The following is a 26,246-nucleotide window of genomic DNA, read 5'->3' as shown; positions in this document are numbered from 1 at the left end:
TCTGTTATTATGGTGGCACAGGCTTCAGTTGCAGCTTAGTAGGGTAAAGCATGGGATCTATGTATGGCACAATTCAGGTGACTAAAATTTTGGGAGCATGTACAGCTTCAGGACTTTGGACAAAAGAGTCAGTTTTAGATTTTGCATGGATTGCGTGCTAAAATAACAAAAGCAACTATACCTACGCCTTTTCTCCCCTTGTTGTGCTCTGGCCCTCCCCACTGCTGTTTGTTTTCCTGGCCGCCACATTGTCATTCTGCGCACACAGATAACCGCTGCTGCCAATCGCTGGCCTCAGCAGTGACGTCCTGTATACTGCTGAGGCCAGTGATTGGCTGCTAAGTGATCTGTGTTTACAAAACATCGCCTCTGCACCCAGGAAGATGATGTCAGCAGCAGGAGGACTGGAGCACAGTGCTGGAAAAAGCAGGGGGGGAAAGGGAGAGCAGATAGATTGTTTTGTTATTTTAGCACATTTATAGGGTTGTCTGAGTATCTATTTAACTTGGACAACCCTTTTAAGACTGGAGAGACATTTTATTGTAAAAGAATCTATAAAAAAAAAAAAACTTGACACAGACACTATAGCAACACGCACACAGCATAACAACAAATCTCTCTGATGAAACCACTACTCTGAATTCTCAATGCGTATGAGAGTGAGTCATACATGACTAATGAAGCTAAACTATCCCTCTGTGAGATAGATTCCAACACAATGTTATCAGACAACAATACCGATGTGTTTGGTTAACACCAAGAGAAAAAAAGTTTATAATGCCAATAAATCAGATGAGAGGTAGAACTATTACACTTATAATAGGCAATTAGCAACATAAAATTGTTTCAGTAGCTCTGTAGACTAATATTTACAATAGTGCAATATTTCTTCCTCCCAGTGCACTTTTTAATGGTTTGCAAACTTAATGAAAATGCATGTAAAACAGAAACAAATGTAAACATTCTGCCAGGTAAAAGAACTGTGTAATATCATACTCCTTAGAGCGGAATAAAGCACGATATGAAACACAATGTATAAATGAGTTTAACCCCTTCTTAACACAGCCGTTTTCCATTTTTTCACTTTCGCTTTTATATTTCCGCTTTCCAAGAATTTATCTCTAATAAACATTACACTGTGATATCTTTCCATAACAGTGATATCACTGTGTAATCTTTGTCGGAGATATCATTTACTATTTTGGGCCTTAGATTGTGAGCCCTATTGGGGACAGTTGGACGCTAATGTCTGTAAAGCGCTGTGGAATATAGTAGCGCTATATAAGTGCATAAATTAAAGAAATAAAAAATAAAATAATAATTTCACTGCTCTAAGGTCACAAGACATACCAGAACCTCATTATGGGCGTATTATCATGCTGGTCTCTATACAATGCAGCCATCTCTGACGTTGTCTTGTCACATGTGACTGCTGCAGCAGATACATACTGTAGGAACAAACATAATCACAGGAGGTTGGATTGTACGGAGTCCGGCATAGGACCAGACAAGGCAGAAACGGAAGTGCCAGGGGATGTGAGTATAGTGTTTTTTACTTTAAAAAGCAAGTTTTGTTTTTTGTTTTTTTTTTAATTTAGGACTTGCATGTAATCCGCATCATAATCTGCATAAAAATTGGGGTATGGGGGTTTGCGGTGTATTTTGAACTCAATGGGGAAAATCTGCAACCGTACCCATAAACTCCATGGCAACAATTGACATGCTGCAGATTTAAAAATGTGAACAGCAGGTTCATATCTGCACAGAAATGTATGTAGCATGTGGATGTGATTTATGCAAGTCTCATTCACCTTGCTGATACCATAATCCACTATGGTATTCAGAGAGAAAATCCAAAGCAATTCCGGTACATGTCGGACACCTCCTAATCTTCATTTTACTAGATGGGATACATTCTAAAGGTGGGGATACAAAATATGTTTATGTATTTTTATTGTTTATTGACTTTTATCAGATCAAAATGATCTATTTTTAACTATTTTTGTTTTGTTTTCATTCATAAATTTTTTTTTTCCGTATTACTAAGAAACTTTTAGCTTTAAATTATTTCAACTATAATGTAATGTCATATTTGTATGTGCTGTTATTGGCTGTGCATGTAAAATTCATACAGTTAAGGCTACATTCACATGACCGTATGTGTTTTGCGGTCCGCAAAACACTGATCTGCAATAAATATGGATGACGTCCTTTTGGCATCCGTATCGCATAAGTTTTTTTTTTTTTGCGGATCCATTGTAACAATTCCTATCCTTGTCCGCAAAACGGACAAGCATAGGACATGCTCTATATTTTTTGCGGGGCTACAGAGCGGACATACGGATGCAGACAGCACACAGAGTGCTGTCTTCATTTTTTGCAGACCCATTGAAATGAATGGGACACGGAGACAAAATACTTTCGCGTGCATGTAGCCTAAGGTTTGGACCAATACTTGACAGCCCTGTGGGCCTTAATTAGGTACTGATTGCAGTGTTTGGGATCAGGGTGGGGAATAATAAGTGTTGAGCAAAGCAAAGCATTTGAAGCAGAATTCGGTTCGAAGTTTAGGAAAACTTAAATTTGCAATGAATCCGAATTTCCTCATGCTTCGTGGTAACAAATCAGTTTTTCCTAAAATAGCAGCTGCACATGTTACAAAGTAAAAGTAAGAAGCCCGGGAACATGGCTGGCAGCCATAATGCCATGCAGCCTGCCAATCCGCAGATAGCCATCCCCTGTGATGTCACAGCTCTATCAAACCCTCCTCCCGCGCGGTCTCCGTCATTGTCCTGTGAGTTGAGAATAGGGAGAGACGTGGTAAGCGCTCATGCAAGTGTTGCTGAAAATGACTAATGGAATAATATTGGAGAGGGAGAGTGCATGGAGACTTACGCTTCGTCAGTTTTATTTGTTTATTCCTACATGTTCCTGACGACATATTCTCATTGATATTAGATGATGTGGAAAAGGAGGAAAAGAAGATGGCAGAAGAATGGCTCCCACCTGTAGGGCAGAAAAGCGCTGGGGTTTGAGAAATGGGTATGCCAGAGCTGATTAATATATTTAGTGTTTACTGTCAAATAACCTGCAGGAGATTGCAGGCCAGAACAGCAATAATATGCATATTGTGCCCCCACCTAACCAGCCAAAGCCCATACCAGTAACAGCATATGTTTAAAGGTGCGGCGCGACCATTAACAATGAAGATTGACTATACAGTGCAGTCTTCATTATTAAATAAAAGGCAGCTGTGGGATAATTGGCCACGCAGTTCTTTACCGCAGCATGTCCGCAACCCGCCCGCAACACGGGCGCTCCATGTGGCAGAGTGGCCTGGGTATACATGATTTATAGCAATTCATGACAAATTAATTGGTAATGAATCGAATTTCTTGGCTAAGGGGAAATATTCGAGGGATGAAGGAAAAATAACTTGAGTCCAGACCTTGTGGTGAAATTCAATGGCAGCTTTACTTGAATAAACGTTCATCCAAGTGATTGGCAGGTTTTGTCTTGGTTCCAGCAGGCTTTAGCATAAACTGGCAGGTAAATTCAATAACTCTGCTTTCTTTCTTTCTCTGCTATACTGACAGGCTTGCTTAAAGGGTTTCTATCACTTTGTATGACATAATTAGCTGTCAGACACTAGCGATCTGCTAGTGTCTGCTCTGGCCAACCATCCTACTATAATCGCTTGTGGGGCAGCGGTTTTGCTAAAAAACGAACTTTAATAAATATGCTAATGAGCCTCTAGGTGCTATGTGGGCGTCATTAGCACCTAGAGGCTCCGTCTACCTTCATAAACAGTCGCCGCCCAGCGCGTCCCTCCAGCCCGCCCATGTCCTCCTGAATGCGATCCTCCGTGTGACGCAGCGGCCGAATTCTCGCGCATGCGCCGTGCGCGGCTGTATTCGGCCCATTTGAGATGTCTGAGCTAGCGGACGAATTCTCGCGCATGCGCCGTGCGCGGCTGTATTCGGCGCATTTGAGACGTCTGAGCTGGGAGCAGACATTCAATGCGCATGCGCCGAATACAGCCGCGCACGGCGCATGCGCGAGAATTCGTCCGCTGCGTCACACGGAGGATAGCATTCAGCAGGAGATGGGCGGGCTGGAGGGACGCGCTGGGCGGCGACTGTTTATGAAGGTAGACGGAGCCTCTAGGTGCTAATGACGCCCACATAGCACCTAGAGGCTCATTAGCATATTTATAAAAGTTTGTTTTTTAGCAAAACCACTGCCCCACAAGCGATTATAGTAGGATGGTTGGCCAGAGCAGACATTAGCAGATCGCTAGTGTCTGACAGCTAATTATGTCATACAAAGTGATAGAAACCCTTTAATAACTTGGCTTTCTTTCTTTATGCTGCACTAAACTCTGTTTTGTCTGGCTTCTGTACTCCTGATCTGCTCTGGTATGCTTGGATGGGGTGCCGTCGACTGTTATTCCCCTCCTGACACTCAGTAAAACTTATCTTCAGCTGAAGAACCCTTTTGCTGATTTCTCTTATGGTAGCCAAAGAACTATTCCTCTGGCCCCTATGGCTTCCAGACATCTTTCTTCATGGCCAGCAGAGCTTAGGGTCCTCTGGCTGGCATAGGCACGCCTGAGGGTTCCCCTGCTCACACTCCTCCTGTCTAGCTTAGAACTAGAGCTAGAACTAACTAGAAACTTCTGCCTCACCCTTCTGGCAGGAAGCAGGTTTGGCCCACTTCTGCCCAAAGGAGGGAGAATGGAATGGTGACTTCCATTCTCTCTAACTGTAGCTCTGCCATTTTCACTGCCACCTGCTGGTGAACCAGGCATATTATATGTAATAAACAGTTTCATAGAAAGATTATCATTGCACAATGTAAAGGACCTGGACAGAAATACATAGATGACATTCAGGTTAGCCCATTGGAGACAGTAGCAGTGTTACAAACAATTTTTGCAAAATGCTACAGTTATGTAGTGAAAAATTGCTTCAAAAACACAATATGAGTTCAACATGTGAACCCCAACTGTATTATGAGTGAAATGAAAGGCATTTCTTCTACCTGAGATTTTCTTTGTGTGAGGATTTGCCAAAGTGTGTCCCCTTGCCAAAAATTCTGAAATAATTGGACTACATATAGCTGATTTAACAAAATTATTGTGAAAGCAAATTATTTAACCCCTTCAACCCCGGACATGTTTTCACCTTCCTGCCCAGGCCATTTTTTGCAAATTTGACATGTGTCACTTTATGTGGTAATAGCTTTGGAACACTTTTACTTATCCAAGCCATTCTGAAATTGTTTTCTCGTGACATATTGTATTTCATTATAGTCATAAACTTGAGTCAATATATTTCACCTTTATTTGTGAAAAAATCCCAAATTTACCAAAAGTTTAGAAAAATTCCCAAATTTTCACATTTCAATTTCTCTACTTTTATAATAGATAGTGATACCTCATATAATAGTTATTACTTTACATTTCCCATATGTCTACATCACATTTGGATCATTTTAAAAATGACATTTTATTTTTTGGGGATGTTAGAAGGCTTAGAAGTTTAGAAGCAAATCTTAAAATTTTGAAGAAAATTTCCAAAACCCAATTTTTTCAGGACCAGTTCAGTTATGAAGTCACTTTCTGGGGCTTATATATTAGAAACCACCCATATATCACCCCATTTTAGAAACTACACCTTTAAGGTATACAAAACTTATTTTTATAAACTTTGTTAACCCTTTAGGTGTTCCACAAGAATTAATGGAAAATGGAAATGAAATTTCAGAATTTCACTTTTTTGGCAGATTTTACATTTTAATCCATTTTTTCCAGTAGCAAAGCAAGGGTCAACAGCCAAATAAAACTCAATATTTATTACCCTGATTCTACGGTTTACAGAAACACCCCACAGGGCGCAGTAGGAAAGGAATGCCATATGGTTTTTGGAAGGCAGATTTAGCTGAACTGTTTTTTAGATGCTATGTCCCATTTGAAGCCCCCGTGATGCACCCCTACAATAGAAACTCAAAAAAGTGACCACATTTTGGAAACTATGGGATAAGGTGCCAATTTTATTGGTACTATTTTGGGGTATATATGATTTTTAATTGCTCTATATTATGTTTTTGTGAGGCAATGAAACCAAAAAATGGATGCTTTGGCACCATTTTTTTTTTTTATTTTTAACAACATTCATCTGACAGGTTAGATCATGCGCTATTTTTTAGAGCATGTTTTTATGGACGCAATGATATCAAATATGTCTACTTTCTATGATGTTTGTTTCAGTTTTACATAATAAAGCATTTTTGAAAACAAAAATTAGGTTTTTGTATCTCCATTTTCTGAACGCCCTATTTTTTTTATTTTTCTGCCAATCGTCTTGTGCAGGGGCTCGTTTTTTGTAGGAAGAGTTGACATTTTTATTGGTACCATTTTTGGGTACATATGATTTTTTGATCATTCATTATTACACTTTATGGGGCAAGGTGACCATAAAATTTGCTGTTTTGGCACAGTTTTTATCTATTTATTTTTACAGCGTTTACCTGAGGGATTAGGTCATGAGACTTTTTTTATAGAGCAGATCATTATGGACGTGGCAATACCTAATATGTCTACTTTGTGTTATTTATTTAAGTTTTACATAATAATAGCATTTTTGAAACCAAAATAATGATATTTTAGTGTATCCATAGTCTGAGAGCCATAGCTTTTTTATTTTTTTACTAATTGTCTTCGGTGAGGACTCGTTTTTTGCGGGATGAGGTGACGGTTTGATTGGTGCTATTTTAGGGGCTATATGCCTTTTTGATCGCTTAGTGTTGCAATTTTTGTAATGTAAGGTGACCAAAATGTCATTTTTTTTTTTTGACGGTTTCTTTTTATTTTTTTACGGTGTTCACCTGAGGGGTTAGGTCATGTGATATTTTTATAGAGCTGGTTGTTATGGACGTGGCGATACCTAATATGTATACTTTTTTTATTATTTCACTTTAGCACAATAATAGCAGTTATGAAGCAAAAAATTATCATATTTTCGTGTCTCCATTGTCTGAGAGTGATATATATATTTTTTTGGACCGATTCTCTTAATTAGGGTCTCATTTTTTGCGGGATGAGGTGACGGTCTGATTGGTACTATTTTGGGGGGCATACGCCTTTTAGATCACTTGCAGTTGCAATTTTTGTGATGTAATGTGACAAAAATGCCTTTTTTTTTTTACAGTTTTTTAAATTTATTTTTTACAGTGTTCACCTGAGGGGTTAGGTCATGTGATATTTTTATAGAGCTGGTTGTTACAGACGTGACGATACCAAATAAGTATTTTTTTTTAATGTATTTCACTTTAGCACAATAATAGCAGTTTTGAAACAAAAATATATGTTTTAGTGTCTCCATGTTCTGAGAGCTATAGTTTTTTTTATTTTTTGGGCGATTGTCTTAGGTACGGGCTCATTTTTTGTGGGATGAGGTGACGGTTTTATTGATATCATTTTGTGGGACATATGCCTTTTTGATCGCTTGGTGTTGCACTTTTTGTTATGTAATGTGACAAAAATGGCTTTTTTTCACACCATTTTTATTATTATTTTTTTATGGTGTTTATCGGACTGGGTGGATCATGTGATATATTCATAGAGCCGGTCATTACGGATGCGGTGATACCTAATATGTGTGGGTTGTTTTTTTTTTCCAGTTTTTTCTTATAAAACAAGGGCAAAGGGGCGTTTTTTTTTTTCTTTTTTTACTTTATTAATTTTATTAAAAACACTTTTTTTACTTTTTTTATTTACTTTATTTCTGATGTTCACTTTTGGGAGTCTGATATCCTCTGCAATGCATTACAATACATCTGTATTGTAATGCATTGCCTGTTCGTGTACTACAGTTAGTAGTACACAAACAGATTGCCAAGGAGACCCAGCCTGAGGCTGGATCTCCTCGGCACCCGTAGTAGGCAGGTCCCGATGCCATGCAAGGCATTGGGCAGCCTCTGCATGGCATCGGGCTGCCTTCTGACACATCAAGTCCCCACCACAGCAGCGCAGGGACTCGATGCGCTCACTCACCCGACACAAACCCCTTCTATCCGCCGGCTTTTACAGTGATGCCGGCGGATACAGCAGGGGCCCGGCTACCAGGGACTGCCGGGCCCCTACAGTGATCGTGCGCGCACCGTTCCGGTGCCCGCCCGATCACCAAGACGTACTATTACGTCAAATTGCGGGAACGCAGTGGTTTCTATGACGTAGTAGTACGTCATGGGTCGGGAAGGGGTTAAGGAGAAAGCGATTTTATATGTCTGTCTATTGTGGCTTGCATGGCTACAGGGATATACAGGTGAAACTCGAAAAATTAGAATATCGTGCAAAAGTCCATTTATTTCAGTAATACAAATTAAAAGGAATTACATTAATGCAGAATAAAATTATAAGCCATAATCATCCAAATTATACAAAAAAAAGTCTTGAAATATCTCGCTTTGCATGTAAGGAGTCTATCACATATGTTAGTTTCAACTTTTAAGTTGCATTACTGAAATAAATGAACTTTGCACGATATTTAAAATTTTCGAGTTTCACCTGTATATCTCAAAAACATTTCTAGAAGCTTATGTAAATAGCAGGCTTTCTACTTTCCTCTGAACCAATCACCTGATTTAAGTCTCTGCCTCTGAACACGATTCAACCTGTAAAGGTATTTCCCTGGCCACACCTAAGAAACATCTGAAGGAGACACGGCACTGTGGCTGTGCAACACTGTAAGACTGAAGTATATTAGGACACTTCTCTTCCCTTTGCCGTTCAGGTAGGACTCCAGAAATTAACACTTCATAATATGGGATTGTAACTTTTAGAAAAGATAATCTTCATGTCTGAGTTCTCTTTTTAGTACAGACGCTACTTCTGTCTCACTTCTCAAGTTGTTTTCTATTTTATTACTATGTATACGTTATGTAGTAAGTCCTAAATAGCTGATATATATCATAACTCACCATACTCCTCTCTTTCTTCACTTCTATTGAAGAATGAACCATTTTTTTATTCTCTCAAGCTTCTAGTATGATTTAAAATCTAAAAAGACACAAACATGGAAAACCAGGAAAATACTAGTTAAATCTCTCCATACTTTAATTGCACAGTAAAAGGAATTTGACCCGTGTGTGAGCTGGAACAGCACTGATTTCATAGTCATATATGTGGAAAATCTGAACACAGTATTAGATACAACTATAAGGAATCGTTAGCTCCACATGATGATATGTATGGCGTAACCAGTTTTCACGCATTTGATAAAGTGAAGTTTATTTAATGCACTATTTTTCAGACTATGCAGAATATATAATTTGGGACTGATGTTATCTCCATTCTTCAACGTGCATACAATCAATGTATTCATGCATTACAATTGCTTTGTTAGTGTACTCTATTCATCTTGTAGTTATGTTGAATTCTGGATATACGTGTAACCCCTGTAAGAGATTTATAAGAGCAATTACCGTAGCTACAGTGGATGGTCATCAGTAAGAAGAATTCTCTACAGCTGTTAGGGGAGGCAGCAGAACTACATTTCCTAGCTCTCTTTGGAGCAGTGAGCAGGAGACAAGTAACTGACACTTGAATAAGTAACTGACTTTTTGGTTTTGCCATAGACGATTATGGAGAAGCAGCCATCTACAGTTAGACTAGTAAAGCAAAAGATGCCTATTTATTAAGAGAGAAAGGAAAAGTATTAAGCCAAGGCTCGACGATTCATCTACTCCAGTGGACCTCCAGAGTAATCGTCCTAAAAGCATCCTGCTAGTTCTTCTCTTCGTGAACTATTTACTAGTTGATACTGCTGGTTGTTGGGGGCCTAAACCAAGCCTAGATTAACAGAAGAGTGAGTAAACTGTTACACCCCTGCAGGATAAGCGATTTAATGCTGAAGCGAGTTACTACTTAAAGGGAACCTGTCATCAACTTTATGCTGACCTCACTGAAATGCTGATTTCAGTGATGTGTCACTCATTAACTAAAAGTAAGTGGTTTCTGAGAACCAGCATCATAATCATTGCAGCACATGCCTTGAAAAGAGTCAAATCTACCTGAGAAGATCCTGGTTATTCATAATCTCCTGCTCTCTAACCCATCTGCTGATGATTGTCAGTTCTCTCCTAGAGAGAAAGAGAGAAAGGGAGAAAACTAGGTAGAAGACTGTCAGTCATCAGCAGGTGGGCAGGAGAGCAGGAATTCATGAATAACCAGACTCTTATCAGGTGGCCCGGTCTGTCTTTTAAAAGTTAAAAGTAAGTGGTTGCCGAGAACCGACATCACAATCATTGCAGACTGGAAATATGTAAAACTCCCCTAAAAGTTAGAGAATTAGTCAGGGGTTGTTACATACGTGTGTAATACATTTTTTTGCTGAAAATCTTTATTTGATGATATCTGGCATCACACTTTACTGTTAAACTGCAGCTTGTATAATACACTTTTTCATACATTTACATTAAAGGGTTTTTCAAGTGCATTAAACTTAAAAATGGAGTAAAATAATAGAATTAAATGAATTAGTCACATTCGCTTCACTGATTCTCCACCTTTCCTGTTCTAATGGTAGCCAAACCCTCTGGACACACAGAAAATTAATGCTCAGCCAATCACAGTCTTCAGTGGAGAGCAGCCTCAACCAGTGATTGGCTGAGCAGTCATTTCCTGTGCATCAAGAGGACCTAAAAAGGGTTTTCTGATATTTTAATACTGATGACCTGTCCTCAGGATAGGTCATCAGTATCTGATTGGTGGGGGTCCGATTCCCAGCACCCCTACTGATCAGCTGTTTGAGAAGGCACCGACACTCCTGCGAGCGCCGCGGCCTTCTCCATGCTCACCAAGCACAGCCCGTACATAGTATAGTGGCTGTGCTTGGTATTGCAGCTCAGCCCCATTCACTTCTATGAGGCTGAGCTGCGTCTACGCCATGTGACTGATGAATGTGTTGTCACTCGGCCTAGGGAAAGCAGCGAGAAGGCCGCAATGCTACTGTGAGTGCCGCTGCCTTCTCGAACAGCTGATCAGCGGGGGTCCCGGGTGACAAACCTACACCAATCAGATACTGATTACCTATCCAGAGGAAAATCATGGAAAACCCTTTTAAAGTAGAAAAGCATAGGAATAAGAGCAGCAGGGGATAAGTAAGATGACTTATTTTATGTATCTTTCTGCCCACTCCCCTTGGCACTTGCTGATTGATTCCAATATTAGATGACGTCTCTTAGTTCCTTAGGACAAAAAATTACACAGAACTTAAAAAGGCATTTCCGTAATATAACTATATTACAATATTCTTTTTTTTCACATAAATCTAACTAGCTGTATAGGGTAATTTGATATACTGTAAGGCTAGTTTCACACCAGCGCTAACATGATCCGGCAGGCTGTTCCAGTAGAGGAACAACCTACCGGAGTTCATCGTATCTGCATAGCCAGGAGGGGCCGGAGCACCTCCAGACCTCATTGACTATAATGAGACCGGGCAGGAATCTAAACTGTTTCCGACATTAGTGCCACAACTTGGCCCGACAGATACCGCTGCAAGTAGCAGTATTTGTCCAGCGAAATCCCGGCACTAATGCCGGATACAGGCCGGATCCCCGCTGGTCCCATTATAGTCAATGGGCTGTGACGGGGAAAGGTAGTATTCAGCCATACCGGATACAATGGACTCCAGCAGGCTGTTCCTCTAACAGAGCAGCCTGCTGGATCATTTTAGCTCTAGTGTGAAACTAGCCTAATATCAACATGGTATAGTTTAGTATGAGTGAACGACTGGTTACAAATGTAACAGTTGGAACTGCTAACACTTTCACACTAGCCTTTTCCCTTTACGCTATTGAGATCCGTCATAGGATCTCAATAGCGGGGGGGAGAATAATCTTCCGTTTTGTCCCCATTCATTGTCAATGTGGACAAAACTGAACTGAACAAAACAGAATGCACCAAAATGCATTCCGTTCCATTTGGTTGCGCTCCCATCTCGGACAGAATAACGCTGCAAGCGCGATGTGGTACGGAGCAAGGCAATAGAAAATGGATCCGTCCCCCATTGACTTTCAATGGTGTTCATGACGTATCCGTCTTGGCTATATAAGACATAATACAACCGTATCCGTTCATGACGGATGCAGGCGGTTGTATTATTGTAATGGAAGCGTTTTTGCAGATCCATGACGGATCGGCAAAAAGGGCTGGTGTGAAAGTAACCTTATTTAATAGAGGCACAGCTTTGTTAGCAAGTCCCCCTGGTAATGCAGGTATAACCCACAACGGTTCTCATGATGACTCCCTAAAAGGTGGTTTACTATACAAGGTACTGACATCACAGCAGTACCCTACTTGGGAGGAGTAAGGCTGCTAAACGGGTGAAAGTGAGGAGGAGGGAAGAACACTGATGAAAAATGTGTTCTAGTCTTGTCCTTGTCTAATATACTTTTATACTATTATGTTTACATGCCATATTATGCAGATATCGTGCTACAGGTTACCTTAAAAGCTTAAAAAAATGTTCAAAAAAACTTGTGTGGAGCTTGCAACATGGCCGTACTGCATTCAAATACTACACGCCTGTAATGGAACTCATTAGACCACACTGTTTAGTCGGTCTGTATTGGTAATGGCCGTGCAGCACCTTTAATACTGCATAATTATTAACAATACAGAAATACTGAACAGTACGGTCTCTGTAGTTAAATTAGAGCCAGCTGCAGCCTGTATGGTTGTGCAGTACTCAAGTTCATTGCAGTCTTGTCGCAAGCGCCATGTGACCGCGCAATGTGGTCATACCCTAAAATCCTCTTAGGCCCCTTTCACACAAGCGAGTTTTCCGCACGTGTGCAATGCATGAAGTGAACGCATAGCACCCGCACTGAATCCTGACCCATTCATTTCAACGGGTCTGTGTACGCATCAGTTCTGCGTTGCGTGAGAATCGCAGCATGTTCTATATTCACCCAGCCGTGGCCCCATAGAAGTGAATGGGGCTTCAGTGAAAAAAGCATTGCATCCGGATCTAACCTGGATGTAGTCCTTATGCATTGCGTTTTTCACTGATGATTGCTAGGAGATGTTGTTTGTAAATGTTCCGTTTTTTTTCACGTGTGTGAAAAATGCATCAAAACTGATTGAGCGGGAAAAAAACTGAAACACTGAACGCAATCGCGGACAAAACTGACTGAACTTGCTTGCAAAATGGTGCGAGTTTCACTAAACGCATCCTGAACGCATCCTGACACAATCCGTATTGTTCGGATTGTGTCAGGAGGCCTTAGTTTTGTTTTCTTCTGCAGTCATGCAGTTCATATGGCAGATAGCTACATTTTAGGGGGCATTCACATGACTGTATCCGTTTAGCAGTATGGATGCGGTCCGTATGCATCCTGCTCTTTTCTCAGGCCCTATTGAAATAAATGTCTATTCAATGGACAAGAATAGGATATGTTCTATTATTTGCAGCTGAGCCGCATAGATGCAGAGAGCACATGGATGACATCAGGCATGTGGATCGTACGTGAACAGAAAATACCCCCTATACCAGGCATCCTCAAACTGCGGCCCTCCAGCTGTTGCAAAACTACAACTCCCAGCATGCTCGAGCAGCCTACAGGTATCAGCCTACAGCAGGGCATTGTGGTTTGAGGATGCCTGCCCTATACCAATCTCTTGAGCACCTTTATGGTAATAGTAACTGTCATCCAGACATGTAAACGAGTTATAAATGACCCTAACTTTTCATAGATAGATGTGTCAGAGGTCTCCGGGCTTGCTGTGCAAGATGCTTTAGAAATTCCTTATTTACACAGCAGAACTATCTGTAGTAGGTTGGATAAAGTCTCTACAGCGCACGTGCAACTTTTTGCTAATGAAGGGAGAATCCTTGAATTATTATACTAATACTTACATATTAATACTTACTTTTCTCTTGGGCATTTTTTGTTTAGGCTTGTAAAAAACATCTTTTGTTAGGGTGCTGTTTAATTAATTTTTCCAGGTGTTTTTTTTTTCTCGTACAGAGAAGTCTATGAGAAAATACCTGAAACAAAACACCACAAAATGCACTGTATTATAGTGCATTTCCTAATTCTCTACCAACAAGAACAACAATAGCTATGGCGGTACATTGTATCAAGGTAAAAGTGTATCCAATGATTAGTGGGGGTCTGACCGCTGGAACCCACTCTTATCACACTGCTACTCCACTCATTCTCCATAGGACAGCCGAGGGGTATTTCCTAGCCTTTGCCACTCCATTCGGGGGGATTGGAACCCCTGTTCTTTTTATCCCTGAAGGTCCCCGCGCTAGGACCTCCACTAATCAGCCTCTTATCGCCTATGTGGTGGGTAGGGGATAAGGTTTGATCTTGGTAAACCCTGCATCGGGTCTTGGCACTCTTTCACAGAGCGGCATCCGCTCGTGTGAAACAGCCCTTAAAGGAACAAAATAAAGTAATCATTGCTACATACAGTAGTTCTTCCTATCATGGCCCTGAAATGATGCAGAAATACACACAACCATATTCAAGCAGTATTGTGTCTGTGTTTTAGGGCGTGAGAAAAAAAAGCACTGAAGAAAGGGTGTTGTTCATACAAGAATGCTTCTGTGTCAAGCTTAGTCATCGGTTAACCTCCTATTAGGAGGGCACCAACTCCCTCATCCTATTTCACCTATTTTATTATCATTATCACTACTAAAGCCGAATTGATGATGTGGTCATGGCATGATGAGAATAAGGTTAACTACATCCCTCTGTGTTACTAATACCAAGCTCTATTCTGTAACTTTTTCTCCTCTTTTCTCTTGATTTCACCCTTCTCTTGTCTATGGAAGAATACTTTTTGCACAAACCAGCCCAACAAGTTTGATGAAAGAAATCATACGCCCAGATGCTTGTCTCTAGTGTCTCACATTTTTTCTTTTACCTCTCAGTGAACAAACATTTAACAGCTCCACTCCTTGCCAAATATAATGCTCACCTGAGTAAAGGTGCAGCAATGTAACTTTTGTGACATTTTGCTGAAATGCATGGAACCCAACAAGTCAAAGGATGCACTGACTGCACACCTGGAGGGCTTAGGACTCTTTCACACAGTGTTTGATCAGTGATTTCCATCTCTGTGAGCCAAAATCACAAGTGGGGGATACACAGAGATACGGTATAATGGAAAGATCTGCATCTGTTCTGTGTTTAGAGCCGCACCTGGTTTTGGCTCAAAATCACTGACGGAAATCACTGACCAAAACACTGACTGCGTAAAAAAGGCCTAACATATCTGGAAAATAGACAATCACAGAGGGGGATAATAGTAGGCAAATAAAGTTAGTTTCACACCACTGCTGGCCCTAGCACATACTGTATATGTTTGGCTAGTATAAGTTAAAAAAAACTTTTTAACAGTATAGAAAACTTCATAGGAAAAAAAATCATATGCCAAGCATGTGCACATTCTTTTACAATGGGGGTCAGAGGCAAATGCATGCAAATGTATTGGCATTCTGTTGCATACATCAGGGCCACATGTCTGGCAACTGAAACAGAATGATAAACATGGTTTGAGCCTAGCAGGTGTACGACCCACAAGTCATGGTAAATGGTGGAGTACATCTTATAGGCTGCTTTCACACATGGTGGAATAACAGAAGACGATGATAATTCAGAGCTCTCTTTTTATGCTGTTTTACTTTTATTATACTTTTTTTATGTATGCACTTTCACATGGTCAGTATTTTGCATTACTATTTGTAATCGAAAACAAGGAGTGGGACCAATAGAGAAAAGTATAATGGAAAGATTCATGCCTCTTCTGTAATTGGACCCACTCCTGGTACTGACCAAACAGTGACCATGTAAAAAAGGGCAAAGGCTATTTTAAGTACGCACCTTAAATCATTTGTAAAGAAGACCCCAGAGGTATTCATCTTTTTAACTCTGTTCCGTGATCTTACAGTCCCTGGCCTGTAAACTTCCGGAAGGGGTCACATGCATTGCTGCAGCCAATGTCTGGAGTGGGGATTGGAAGATCGCAGAATGGATCGATGGGGAGAAAATGAGTATCATGTTTTCATTACATACAGCATGCTACTGGGGCTAGTTAAAAACACTCAGAAAACACCCAGAAAGGGACACTAGCACAGATTTACTAATCATAAAGATGGCGTGAGCTTAGACAGGCTGTCTGCAGGGATAGACACTTTTCACTATCTCTATACCAACTACTGGTTGGCTTACTTTGAGACAGATTTTTATACCAAAATTTCACCAAAACTGTTGGTGCATAATTGTGCCTCTAAGACCCACTCTCTGGTAGGCCCCAGCCACTTATTTAGCATGTTGGAAAAAAAAGTGTTAAAACCCTAGACAGATTTTTGGCGCAGACACATTAGTAAATCGGAGTCTCTGTGTGCTGCCTAATCGGAACAACTCATATGGGAACAACTCAATGGGGGTCATTTATTAAGACCAGCTACACTGGTCTTAGATTCCCCCCTATGCTGCCATAAAATCGGCATGAATTAGGCAGTCCGTACAGTCCGTGCATCTGGTGTTTATTTGCAAAAAGGTTGTGCCTGTTTTAAGCCGTAAATGTTAGTAAATTTGCCTGGGCCAGAGACCTGGCCTCGGCATAGCCCCTATCACACACCCCCGTACCACTCCTATACCACCCAACTGTCGAATACAGCATAAAACTCCCCATGCAACTAAATATTATCACGCGAATGAACAAAAAAGGGACTTGCACCTTTTTTTTTTACGACTAAAAAAGTTGCATGTCCTTTGATAAATGACCCCCAATGATTTTTATGTATTTTTATTTTATTTTAAAGACAATCTGTTTAAACACCTGTACTTGCATTATAGATATTATGTGAAATTAATCCATAGCCTCAAAGCAAGTTTTAAAGCAATGGGCCATGTTTGTGAAAATAAGTATTCCGTGCCACTCTTTGGCATAAAAAAAAAGTCAGAAGACTCAATTTTGTGTCTTTTTAAACACCCCTGACACAATATTTTGTGGCAGGGGTGTTTTTGCTCCGCATTTGACAATTGGGAGTGACGTGGCCCAGCCAGGGCTAGGACATCGTCCCTGACACATTTACCAACATTTTTATGCCTGCAAACAGGCAGAAATATTGGTGAAAAACTACTCCAGTCATGGGCTGGAGTAGTTTTCACACCTGGCACATGATCTGAGGGAAGTGTGCCTAAAAATATATGATGAGGTGTACACCTTGTCATAAATTAGGCGCATCCTCCGCCAGCGCAAAGGGGAAACAAAGACCAGCATAAAAAGCTGATCTTTGTAAATGACCCGCAATGTGCATGTCCACCTCACAAGGTCCACTGACTGGATACAGTAGCTGACTGCAGAGTATATTTACTCTGGCCAGCTACGAGTCATTTCTTTCATAGACACAGCACTTTCAAAAGCAAATAGCATTTATCAGACTTACTACTGATATTAAATGGTCTCTTTTATGTGTTTATTTAAACCGGGTGTGACATTCCTTCCTATATGTATATAAATGAATATAAGAAAAAATTTTACTTGATGGCCGCTAAAGTCATTTCACTTCTTTGTATCTATCAGTATGGAATTTTTATTACATTTCTATAGAACAACACAAAAATTTTATGTGAAGCTGAACTCACAAATCTAGACCCAAACAACCATTTCCTACTTTCCTGCTTTTTGGCCTTTTGCTTCCTCTTTCACAACAACTGAGAATTTCTTGCTAGCAAGGTGAGTCCTCACTGAAGCACGTGGCCTCAAGTCTTCCTTATAGAGTTCACATCCATGTACACATTCAGTTGGGCACGTGCAGTAAAGAAATTACCATAAGCAATACAGACTCCTGGATGCCAGTCCCTCTGGGTTACTGGGACAGAATAGAATTATTGACGAGATATTTTTTAGAAGTTACTGGGTCAGTCACTGGCAGACACAGATTGTAGATAGTAGACATACATAGTAACATAGCACTTTTCAGGTGATATAAGGAGCTTTTTGATTTATTATCTTTGTATCACCCTATAGTATATAGCATTAATCTCTCATAGTCTAAGAAGAGGTGTAAAGCCAGTCATACGCTTAAAGGGCTATTACCATGTCAGTGGTGCATTCTCCATTCACCGCCATGGGACTTCTGAAAATAGTTGAGCACGTTCACTCAGCTATTTGCAGAACTCCCATAGCAGTGAATGGAGGATATGACGCACATGAGCAGTGTACTCTCCTTCATTTTGGGAGACACTTTCTGGAGATAGAAATTGGTCCCAGAGGTGAGACGCGCTCCTATTTGACAATGATGGCAAATCTTAGAGATATGCCGTCAATGTCTAAGATGGGAATACCGCTTTAAGATGCAAGTCAGCCAAACATTTATTCAACTGACAGCTATTATTCCCAATTCCCCCATACACATGCATACTCTACTCAGTTGCGCCACTATCTGCAACTTTTCCCGGCTCACGCCAGTTCTAAAATTGTGGGCGTGGTGTACCGGGGAAGGGAACGGGCCACTGTCTCATTCATCGATTTCTACACCTGTTTTAGGTCTAAATGTAAGACAGCTTACGTTCTTACATTTAGAACTGGCACTAGATGGGCCTGCACCTCTTCATAACGTCAGCGGATGGGCCTTTATTAAGAAACGACGGTCTTAATAAATGTGCCCCATATTGTGTATGGCAGCAGTGAGCTGGAAAAATATCTATGATAGGGTTACATTGGATTTTGAGATATCTATTGTATACTGTGGTTGCTGTTGTTGGAAAGGAGAATGGAAAAGATAGGCCCATGCAATGTAAAGTATTAAAAAAAAGTTCGATGTGAACTGACGCACATGAATGACTGACCAAATGTGTCATAGTTCCATCAGGAAAACAGAATTTCATAGCACGTGTCATATTCCGCATGTTTTGTGCAATCATTTGAGAAATATAGTGCACATTGACAGTTTTATCAGGGCTCTAATACATTGGGACAGTATTCAAACATAGAGTACATTGCATATTGTTTGCTAGTAATTGAGTATATCTATAGATTTGTGCTATGTAAATTCTACTTTCAAAACTAGTATGGCAGAACTATTGAAATTAATCACTTCATCATTTAACTTGTGATTTTCAACCATATGTTTCAAAGACAGTAATCATGTATACAATCATATTTAATTACCATGTGAACAAGCTATATATATATATATATAGATATAATAATGATCTGTACCTCAGTTAGTGTTCCTGTGACTATGTTTCGAGCTGAACAGCTAATGTACAAAGAATAAAAACCATCTAAGGAATGCTAGGAAAGTATGACGAGTACTCCTATAGTCAGGTTGGAACAACATGTGACTAGAGGAAAACATGAGACACCAATTGCATTGTCCTTTTACAGTATTTACAGTATTGTCACGTATAGCACCATATACTGTAAGGATAGCCTCACATACATATGAGCAGCTTTTTATATGGCTGAGGTGGACACAACTGACACTCAGTAGCACAATTTGAGCACCTGTCCGGCCTCCATAAGCTGAAAGAGAAACGTTGCATCTAATGTGTCTCTATTCAGCTCAGGGTGACATCCGAACGCAAATTTACACCAGACACATAACCAACACTATAGCAAATAGCAAAAAACCCTCGGATAAACACCGTAAAAAAAAAAAATAATAAATGGGCCAAAAAAGCCATTTTTTGTCACCTAACATCACATAAAGTGCAACACCAAGCGATCAAAAAGGCGCACCTCAGGGATCTGTTCTGGGACCCATATTGTTTAATATCTTTATCAGCGAAAATTGCAGAAGGCCTCGATGGTAAGGTGTGTCTTTTTGCTGATGACACAAAGATTTGTAATAGGGTTGATGTTCCTGGAGGGATACACCAAATGGAAAAGGATTTAGGAAAACTAGAGGAATGGTCAAAAATCTGGCAACTAAAATGTAATGTTGATAAGTGCAAGTTAATGCACCTGGGACGTAAAAACCCAAGAGCAGAATATAAAATCAGTGATACAGTCCTAACCTCAGTATCTGAGGAAAGTGATTTAGGGGTCATTATTTCACCTTTAAGACTTAAAGGTAGGCAGACAATGTCATAGAGCAGCAGGAAATTCTAGCAGAATGCTTGGGTGTATAGGGAGAGGCATTACCAGTAGAAAGAGGGAGGTGCTCATGCCACTCTACAGAGCACTAGTGTGATCTCATTTGGAGTATTGTGCGCAGTACTGGAGACCATATCTCCAGAAGGATATTGATACTTTGGAGAGAGTTCAGAGAAGAGCTACTAAACTGGTACATGGATTGCAGGATAAAACTTACCAGGAAAGATTAAAGGACCTTAACATGTATAGCTTGGAAGAAAGACGAGACAGAGGGGATATGATAGAAACTTTTATATACATAAAGGGAATCAACAAGGTAAAAGAGGAGAGAATATTTAAAAGAAGAAAAACTGCTACAAGAGGACATAGTTGTAAATTAGAGGGCCAAAGATTTAAAAGTACTATCAGGAAGTATTACTTTACTGAGAGAGTAGTGGATGCATGGAATAGCCTTCCTGCAGAAGTGGTAGCTGCAAATACAGTGAAGGAGTTTAAGCAAGCATGGGATAGGCATAAGGCCATCATTTATATAAGATAGGGCCAGGGGCTAGTCATAGTATTCAGTATATTGGGCAGACTAGATGGGCCAAATTGTTCTTATCTGCAGACACATTCTATGTTTCTATGTATGCCCCCCAAAATAGTACCAATCCAACTGTCACCTCATCTCGCAAAAAATGAGACCCTAACTAAGACAATCGGCCAAGAAAAAAAAAAAACAATGGCTCTCAGACTATGGAGACACTAATACATAATTTTTTTGGTTTAAAAAATGCTATTATTGTGTAAAACTTAAATAAATAAGAAAAAGTATACATATTAGGTATCGCCACGTCCATAACGATCTGCTCTATAAAAATGTCACATAACCTAACCCCTCAGGTGAACGCTGTAAAAATAAAAAAAATAAAAACTGTGCTAAAACAACCAATTTTTTGGTCACCTTGCATCATAAAGTGTTATAATGAATGATCAAAAAATCATATGTACCCAGAAATGGCACCAATAAAAACGTCAACTCTTCCTGCAAAAAACTAGCCTCTGCACAAGACGATCGGCATAAAAATAAAAAAATATGGCGTTCAGAATATGGAGACACAAAAACATAATTTTCTTTCGAGAATGCGTTATTATGTAAAACTGAAACAAACAAAGAAAGTAGACATATTTGATATCATTGCGTCCGTAACAACCCGCTTTATAACAATAGCACATGATCTACCCTGTCAGATGAATTTTGTAAAATAAATAAAATAAAAAAACATTGCTAAAACAGCAATTTTTTTGTTACTTTGCCTCACAAAAATCATAATATAGAGCAATTAAAAATCATATGTACCCCAAAATAGTACCAATAAAACTGGCACCCTATCCCCTAGTTTCCAAAATGGGGTCACTTTTTGGGAGTTTCTACTGTAAGGGTGCATCAGGGGGCTTCAAATGGGACATGACATCTAAAAACCAGTTCTGCAAAATCTGCCTTCCAAAAACTATATGGCGCTCCTTTTCTTCTGCGCCCTGCCGTGTGCCCTTACATCAGTTTACAGGGTAATAAATACTGAGTTTTGTTTGACTGTTAACCCTCGATGTGTTAAAGAAAAAAATGGATTAAAATGGAAAATCTGCCAAAAAAGTGAAATTAAAAAATTTGATCTCCATTTTCCTTTCATTCTTGTTAAACACCTAAAGGGTTAACAAAGTTTGTAAAATCAGTTTTAAGTACCTTGAGGGGTGTAGTTTCTACAATGGGGTCATTCATGGGGGGTATCCACTATGTAAGCCCCACAAAGTGACTGTTTTAGAAGCAGATAAATTACCATTTTGAAAATTGATAATTTTTCAAAATTTTTTGTAAATTTGGGACTTTTTCATAAATAAAATGTGAAATACAGTATATGTATATAATTCCACATGTGTTAATTCATAGTTTTGATGCCTTCATAGTCATGAAAATAAAGAAAACTCTTTGAATGAGAAGGTGTGTCCAAACTTTTGGTCTGTACTGTATATTGACTCAAATTTATGACTATCATGAAGTACAATGTGTTACGAGAAAACAATCTCTGAATGGCTTGTATAAGTAAAAGCGTTCCAAAGCTATTACCACATAAAGTGACATATGTCAGATTTGCAAAATTAGGCCTGGTCAGGAAGGAGGCAAATGGCCCGGATGTGAAGTGGGCAATGCTCAATGAGTGTTGTGTATAAAGATCTGGAAGCAGCAATTTTCCTACGTGCCCTGGTCCTAGCAATTATGTAATTACCAGGTGTCGGGTTTCTGAGGGCTATATTTCCGCTGTTTCTGTTACAAATATATCAGCCCCTGTTACAGGAGAAATGAGCAATAAAAAGAAAATGTAATACTAAAAAGACCCCAAAGGTCAATGATGAGATCCAGCACGTTCTGCCTGCACTCGCCGCTCAATGGTCTTTTGCCAGTGTCTCGCTGCACTGTGAAAAGAAATCGCACAGCATCAGGTCATAGTGTGCACTATGTCCTGACACTGTATGTAGTTAATGTATATAATATATCGATATAATATACCATAATGGAAGTGCTCATTAGTTTTCGCTTCATAATATGCACTGCCATTTCCCCCCACCTCCACCCCTATTTTGGGGGGTAAAAATGCATCTTATTTAGTGAAAAATACAGTAAATGCAAAAAATACTAAAATAAAAATGGCATAAAATAGAACTCCATGTGTTACCAAAAAAGATACAAATTTGATTTAAATAACCAAATGATAAAAAAAAAAGTATGACTTTCGAAGCCACATGTAAAAAATAAACAATTTAAATGTGTCTGGTCCAAAAGGGTAGAAAATGACTAAAAACACAAAAATACGTCTGGTTGGGAAGGGGGGTTTGTCGGTCTTGAAATGATCTATTATATACTGTATAATTACAAAAAATATGTTGCATGGCAATGATTTATAGGGATGAGCAAATCGACTTCGGATGTTTTATCCGAAGTCAATTCGCATAAAACTTTGTTTCAATACTGTATCGAGCGAACGCTCCTTACAGTATTAGAATGTATTGGCTCCAATGAACCAAAGTTATTACTTGCATAATAACTTCATAAATTGATTTATACTGAAAAAAAAAACATTTCCCGAACTCGGGTTCAGTTCCAAGGTAACAAGATGTTCCATCCAAAGTCAATTCGCTCATCTCTAATGATTTACAGTACATATGTATTAAAATATTTTAGCATCTACAGTGAATCCACTTATAGTCCTAAATTAATTCAATTTTTTTGTCTCTTTAGGCAGCTAACTCAGAATGGATTGGAAAACATTCCAGGGAATCCTGAGTGGTGTGAATAAGTATTCTACAGCATTTGGAAGAATCTGGCTATCAGTGGTATTTGTATTCAGAGTTCTCGTGTATGTGGTCGCCGCAGAGAAAGTATGGGGAGACGAACAAAAAGATTTTGATTGTAACACTCGACAACCTGGTTGCACCAATGTTTGCTATGACCACTACTTCCCTATATCTCATATCCGACTTTGGGCTCTACAGCTCATATTTGTGACTTGTCCTTCACTGTTGGTCATTATGCACGTGGCTTACAGAGAAGATCGAGAAAAAAAGAACAAGATTAAAAATGGAGATAAATGTAATAAACTGTATGAAAACCCAGGCAAGAAACATGGTGGTCTGTGGTGGACCTATCTTTTGAGCCTTTTCTTCAAAACTGGTATAGAAATATCATTCCTGTACATCCTTCATAAAATGTGGGATAGCTTTGACCTGCCAAGACTTGTTAAGTGTACGAATGTGGATCCATGCCCTAATATTGTGGATTGCTACATTGCCCGACCAACTGAGAAGAAGGTTTTTACCTATTTTATGGTAGCAGCCTCTGCCCTCTGTATCATCCTAAATATTTGTGAGATATTCTACCTCATTTCTAAAAGAGCTCTCAGATGTGTTTCAAAGTATAAGAAGTCCAATAAACATTCAGTTACCTACAGCAAAGCATCAACCTGCCAGTGCCATGTTCATTTGGATGCCTCAGAGAAGAAACCAATTAACAAAACATTGGAGTCTCTCAGAGCTTCTGCACCCAATCTGACCTCTTTGTAAAATGTTCAAATTAAAGATCAAGCAACAGTCAAGCAAGTCACCTAGGACACAGAACTTGTGCTGCCTTCTATTTTGGTAATGTTGATCTAAAATGTATTGGAGAAGATACTGGCAGTCATAATGTGGGGACTCTATCTAAATGAGCCTACAAGTACTTCTTTCAGAGCTGCCAAAAGAAAATTCAAAATGTGTGTTACCTAACTTAAGGATGGACATACCACTGAGACATAGGATAACATTATGAACACTAAAGAACAAAAGAAAAAAAAAATATGACTGTCTTCTGAAGTCAAGTCCTATACAAATCCTATAATATGCATTTCATAGTTTAGATACGAAATGATGTGACTCAACAATTAATGGAGATCTTCAAATGAAAGTAATAGTTACTGCCACAATAAACATGTTGACATAGACTGGACTAATCTAATGAACTACTTATGTTATTGGGAGTTGAAGAAGAAGAAAAAACATTCTACAGTTATACTATATGGAACAAGATTGATGTTGGTGACATTTATTCACATGGTCCTCCAGAGGAACAGAGGATCCTCAAAAAGGCTCTCATTTTTATACCCACAACAGGGTTTGTGAAGCTCAGAGAAGACATTGTCACTTACAGATGACCAGCTGCTAGGCTCTGTCACATTTTTGGTTGTTTCTTATTAATGATATGACTCGTGTAGACAAAAATAGCAGAGTTTACAAGGTAATCAAAACAGGACATTTGTTCTAGCCACCTGGAGGATGTGCCCTCAGATTTACCTCTTATGGTTGGACTACAATAACTCAGTTGTTTTTGTTTCTTTCATCAAAACACTGGAAAACACTTTTTGGATATATTTCGATAAAAAAAAACTGAGTATGAATAAAATTCTGGCTATAACACGTAATGTTTGATATCCTACAGCGACTAAGCTAGCGATTATGCTTGGTTCCAATTCTAGGTCTATTTTTACTCATGTTTATCGCAATGGATGGGAATTAGGATAATAATAGAGACATTAAATTAGTTACGTCCATTTAGAATGCATCTGTACTAGAAATATTGAAAAAATGTCCAGGTTCATGCACAAATTGACAGAAAAATTAAGGAAATAATTATTTTGTAACTGTATGTAACATGTTTATGCTAATGAACAGACATAGAGCTGGATTATAGGGCAGAAGGGGGATTTGCCCAGGGGCCTTCACCACATACTCTTCTTAATAGGTTTGGCCAGGCTTTTAAAACCTATGGCCTATCCACTTATACTGGTGGGGGTCCAACTCTTGGCTCCCCTGCAAAACAGCTATTTAAAGCACCAAGGCATTCATGCAAGTGATCAAAACATTTTTTAAAACTGGTGTAATTTTAGTACCAGCTGTGCAGGGTGTTACAGCTTTGCGCCCTCTAAACAGCTGAGCTACTGAGTATCGAACCTCACCAGCCTAATTTTTATGGCTTTCACTAAGGAAAAGCTATACATTTTAAAGGGCTTCTGTCACCAGAATCAAAACAGGCTTACCTGCAAAATGTGCATTGGTCAGCAGAAGCTAGCAGTCTTGGCCCCATCCCCACCCGTGGCTTTTTTTCTGTCAAAACTAAACCTTTAATATATGCAAATGAGTTTCTAGGAGCAATGGGGCACTGCCGTTACTCCTGGAGGCTCCGTTCTCCTTGCTGCTGCCATGCCCCCTGCACTTTGATTGACATGGCAAGGCAGTGTAAACATCATCATGCCTGGACGTGACTTTTCCTAGTCTCGTGCCTTTGCTGTATGTTTCAGTACCCAGCGCATTACAGGAGAGAGGTTCGAGAGCAGTTCTTCTCTGTACTGCACTTGCATTGGGTACTGAACCGCACAGCGAAGGCGTAAGACTAGAAGAACTCAGGGCCAGGCATGATGATGGGGATGGGACCAAGACTGTTAGCTTCTGCTGACCTGTGCACATGTCGAAGTTCAGCCTGTTTCACTACAATGATCTGGTGACAAAAGCCCTTTAAAAGCCTGGATAACCAGATTAATATCTTTCCAGA

The 26,246-nt window shown here is 39.6% G+C and overlaps 1 protein-coding gene across 1 annotated transcript; it reads left to right on the top strand.

Moving 5' to 3' along the window:
- Positions 1-8,704: 8,704 nt before the first annotated feature.
- Positions 8,705-25,276, top strand: LOC120995370 (gap junction beta-3 protein-like). The gene is made up of 2 exons (XM_040424520.1): positions 8,705-8,795; positions 23,406-25,276. Exon 2 carries the CDS (start codon positions 23,420-23,422, stop codon positions 24,224-24,226), a length of 807 nt encoding a protein of 268 aa, XP_040280454.1. The 5' UTR covers positions 8,705-8,795; positions 23,406-23,419; the 3' UTR covers positions 24,227-25,276.
- The last annotated feature ends 970 nt before the right edge of the window (positions 25,277-26,246 follow it).

The sequence above is a fragment of the Bufo bufo genome, chromosome 3 (genome assembly GCF_905171765.1).
Source record: "Bufo bufo chromosome 3, aBufBuf1.1, whole genome shotgun sequence".
NCBI lineage: Eukaryota > Metazoa > Chordata > Amphibia > Anura > Bufonidae > Bufo > Bufo bufo.
This window is presented reverse-complemented; position numbering and strand designations above follow the sequence as displayed.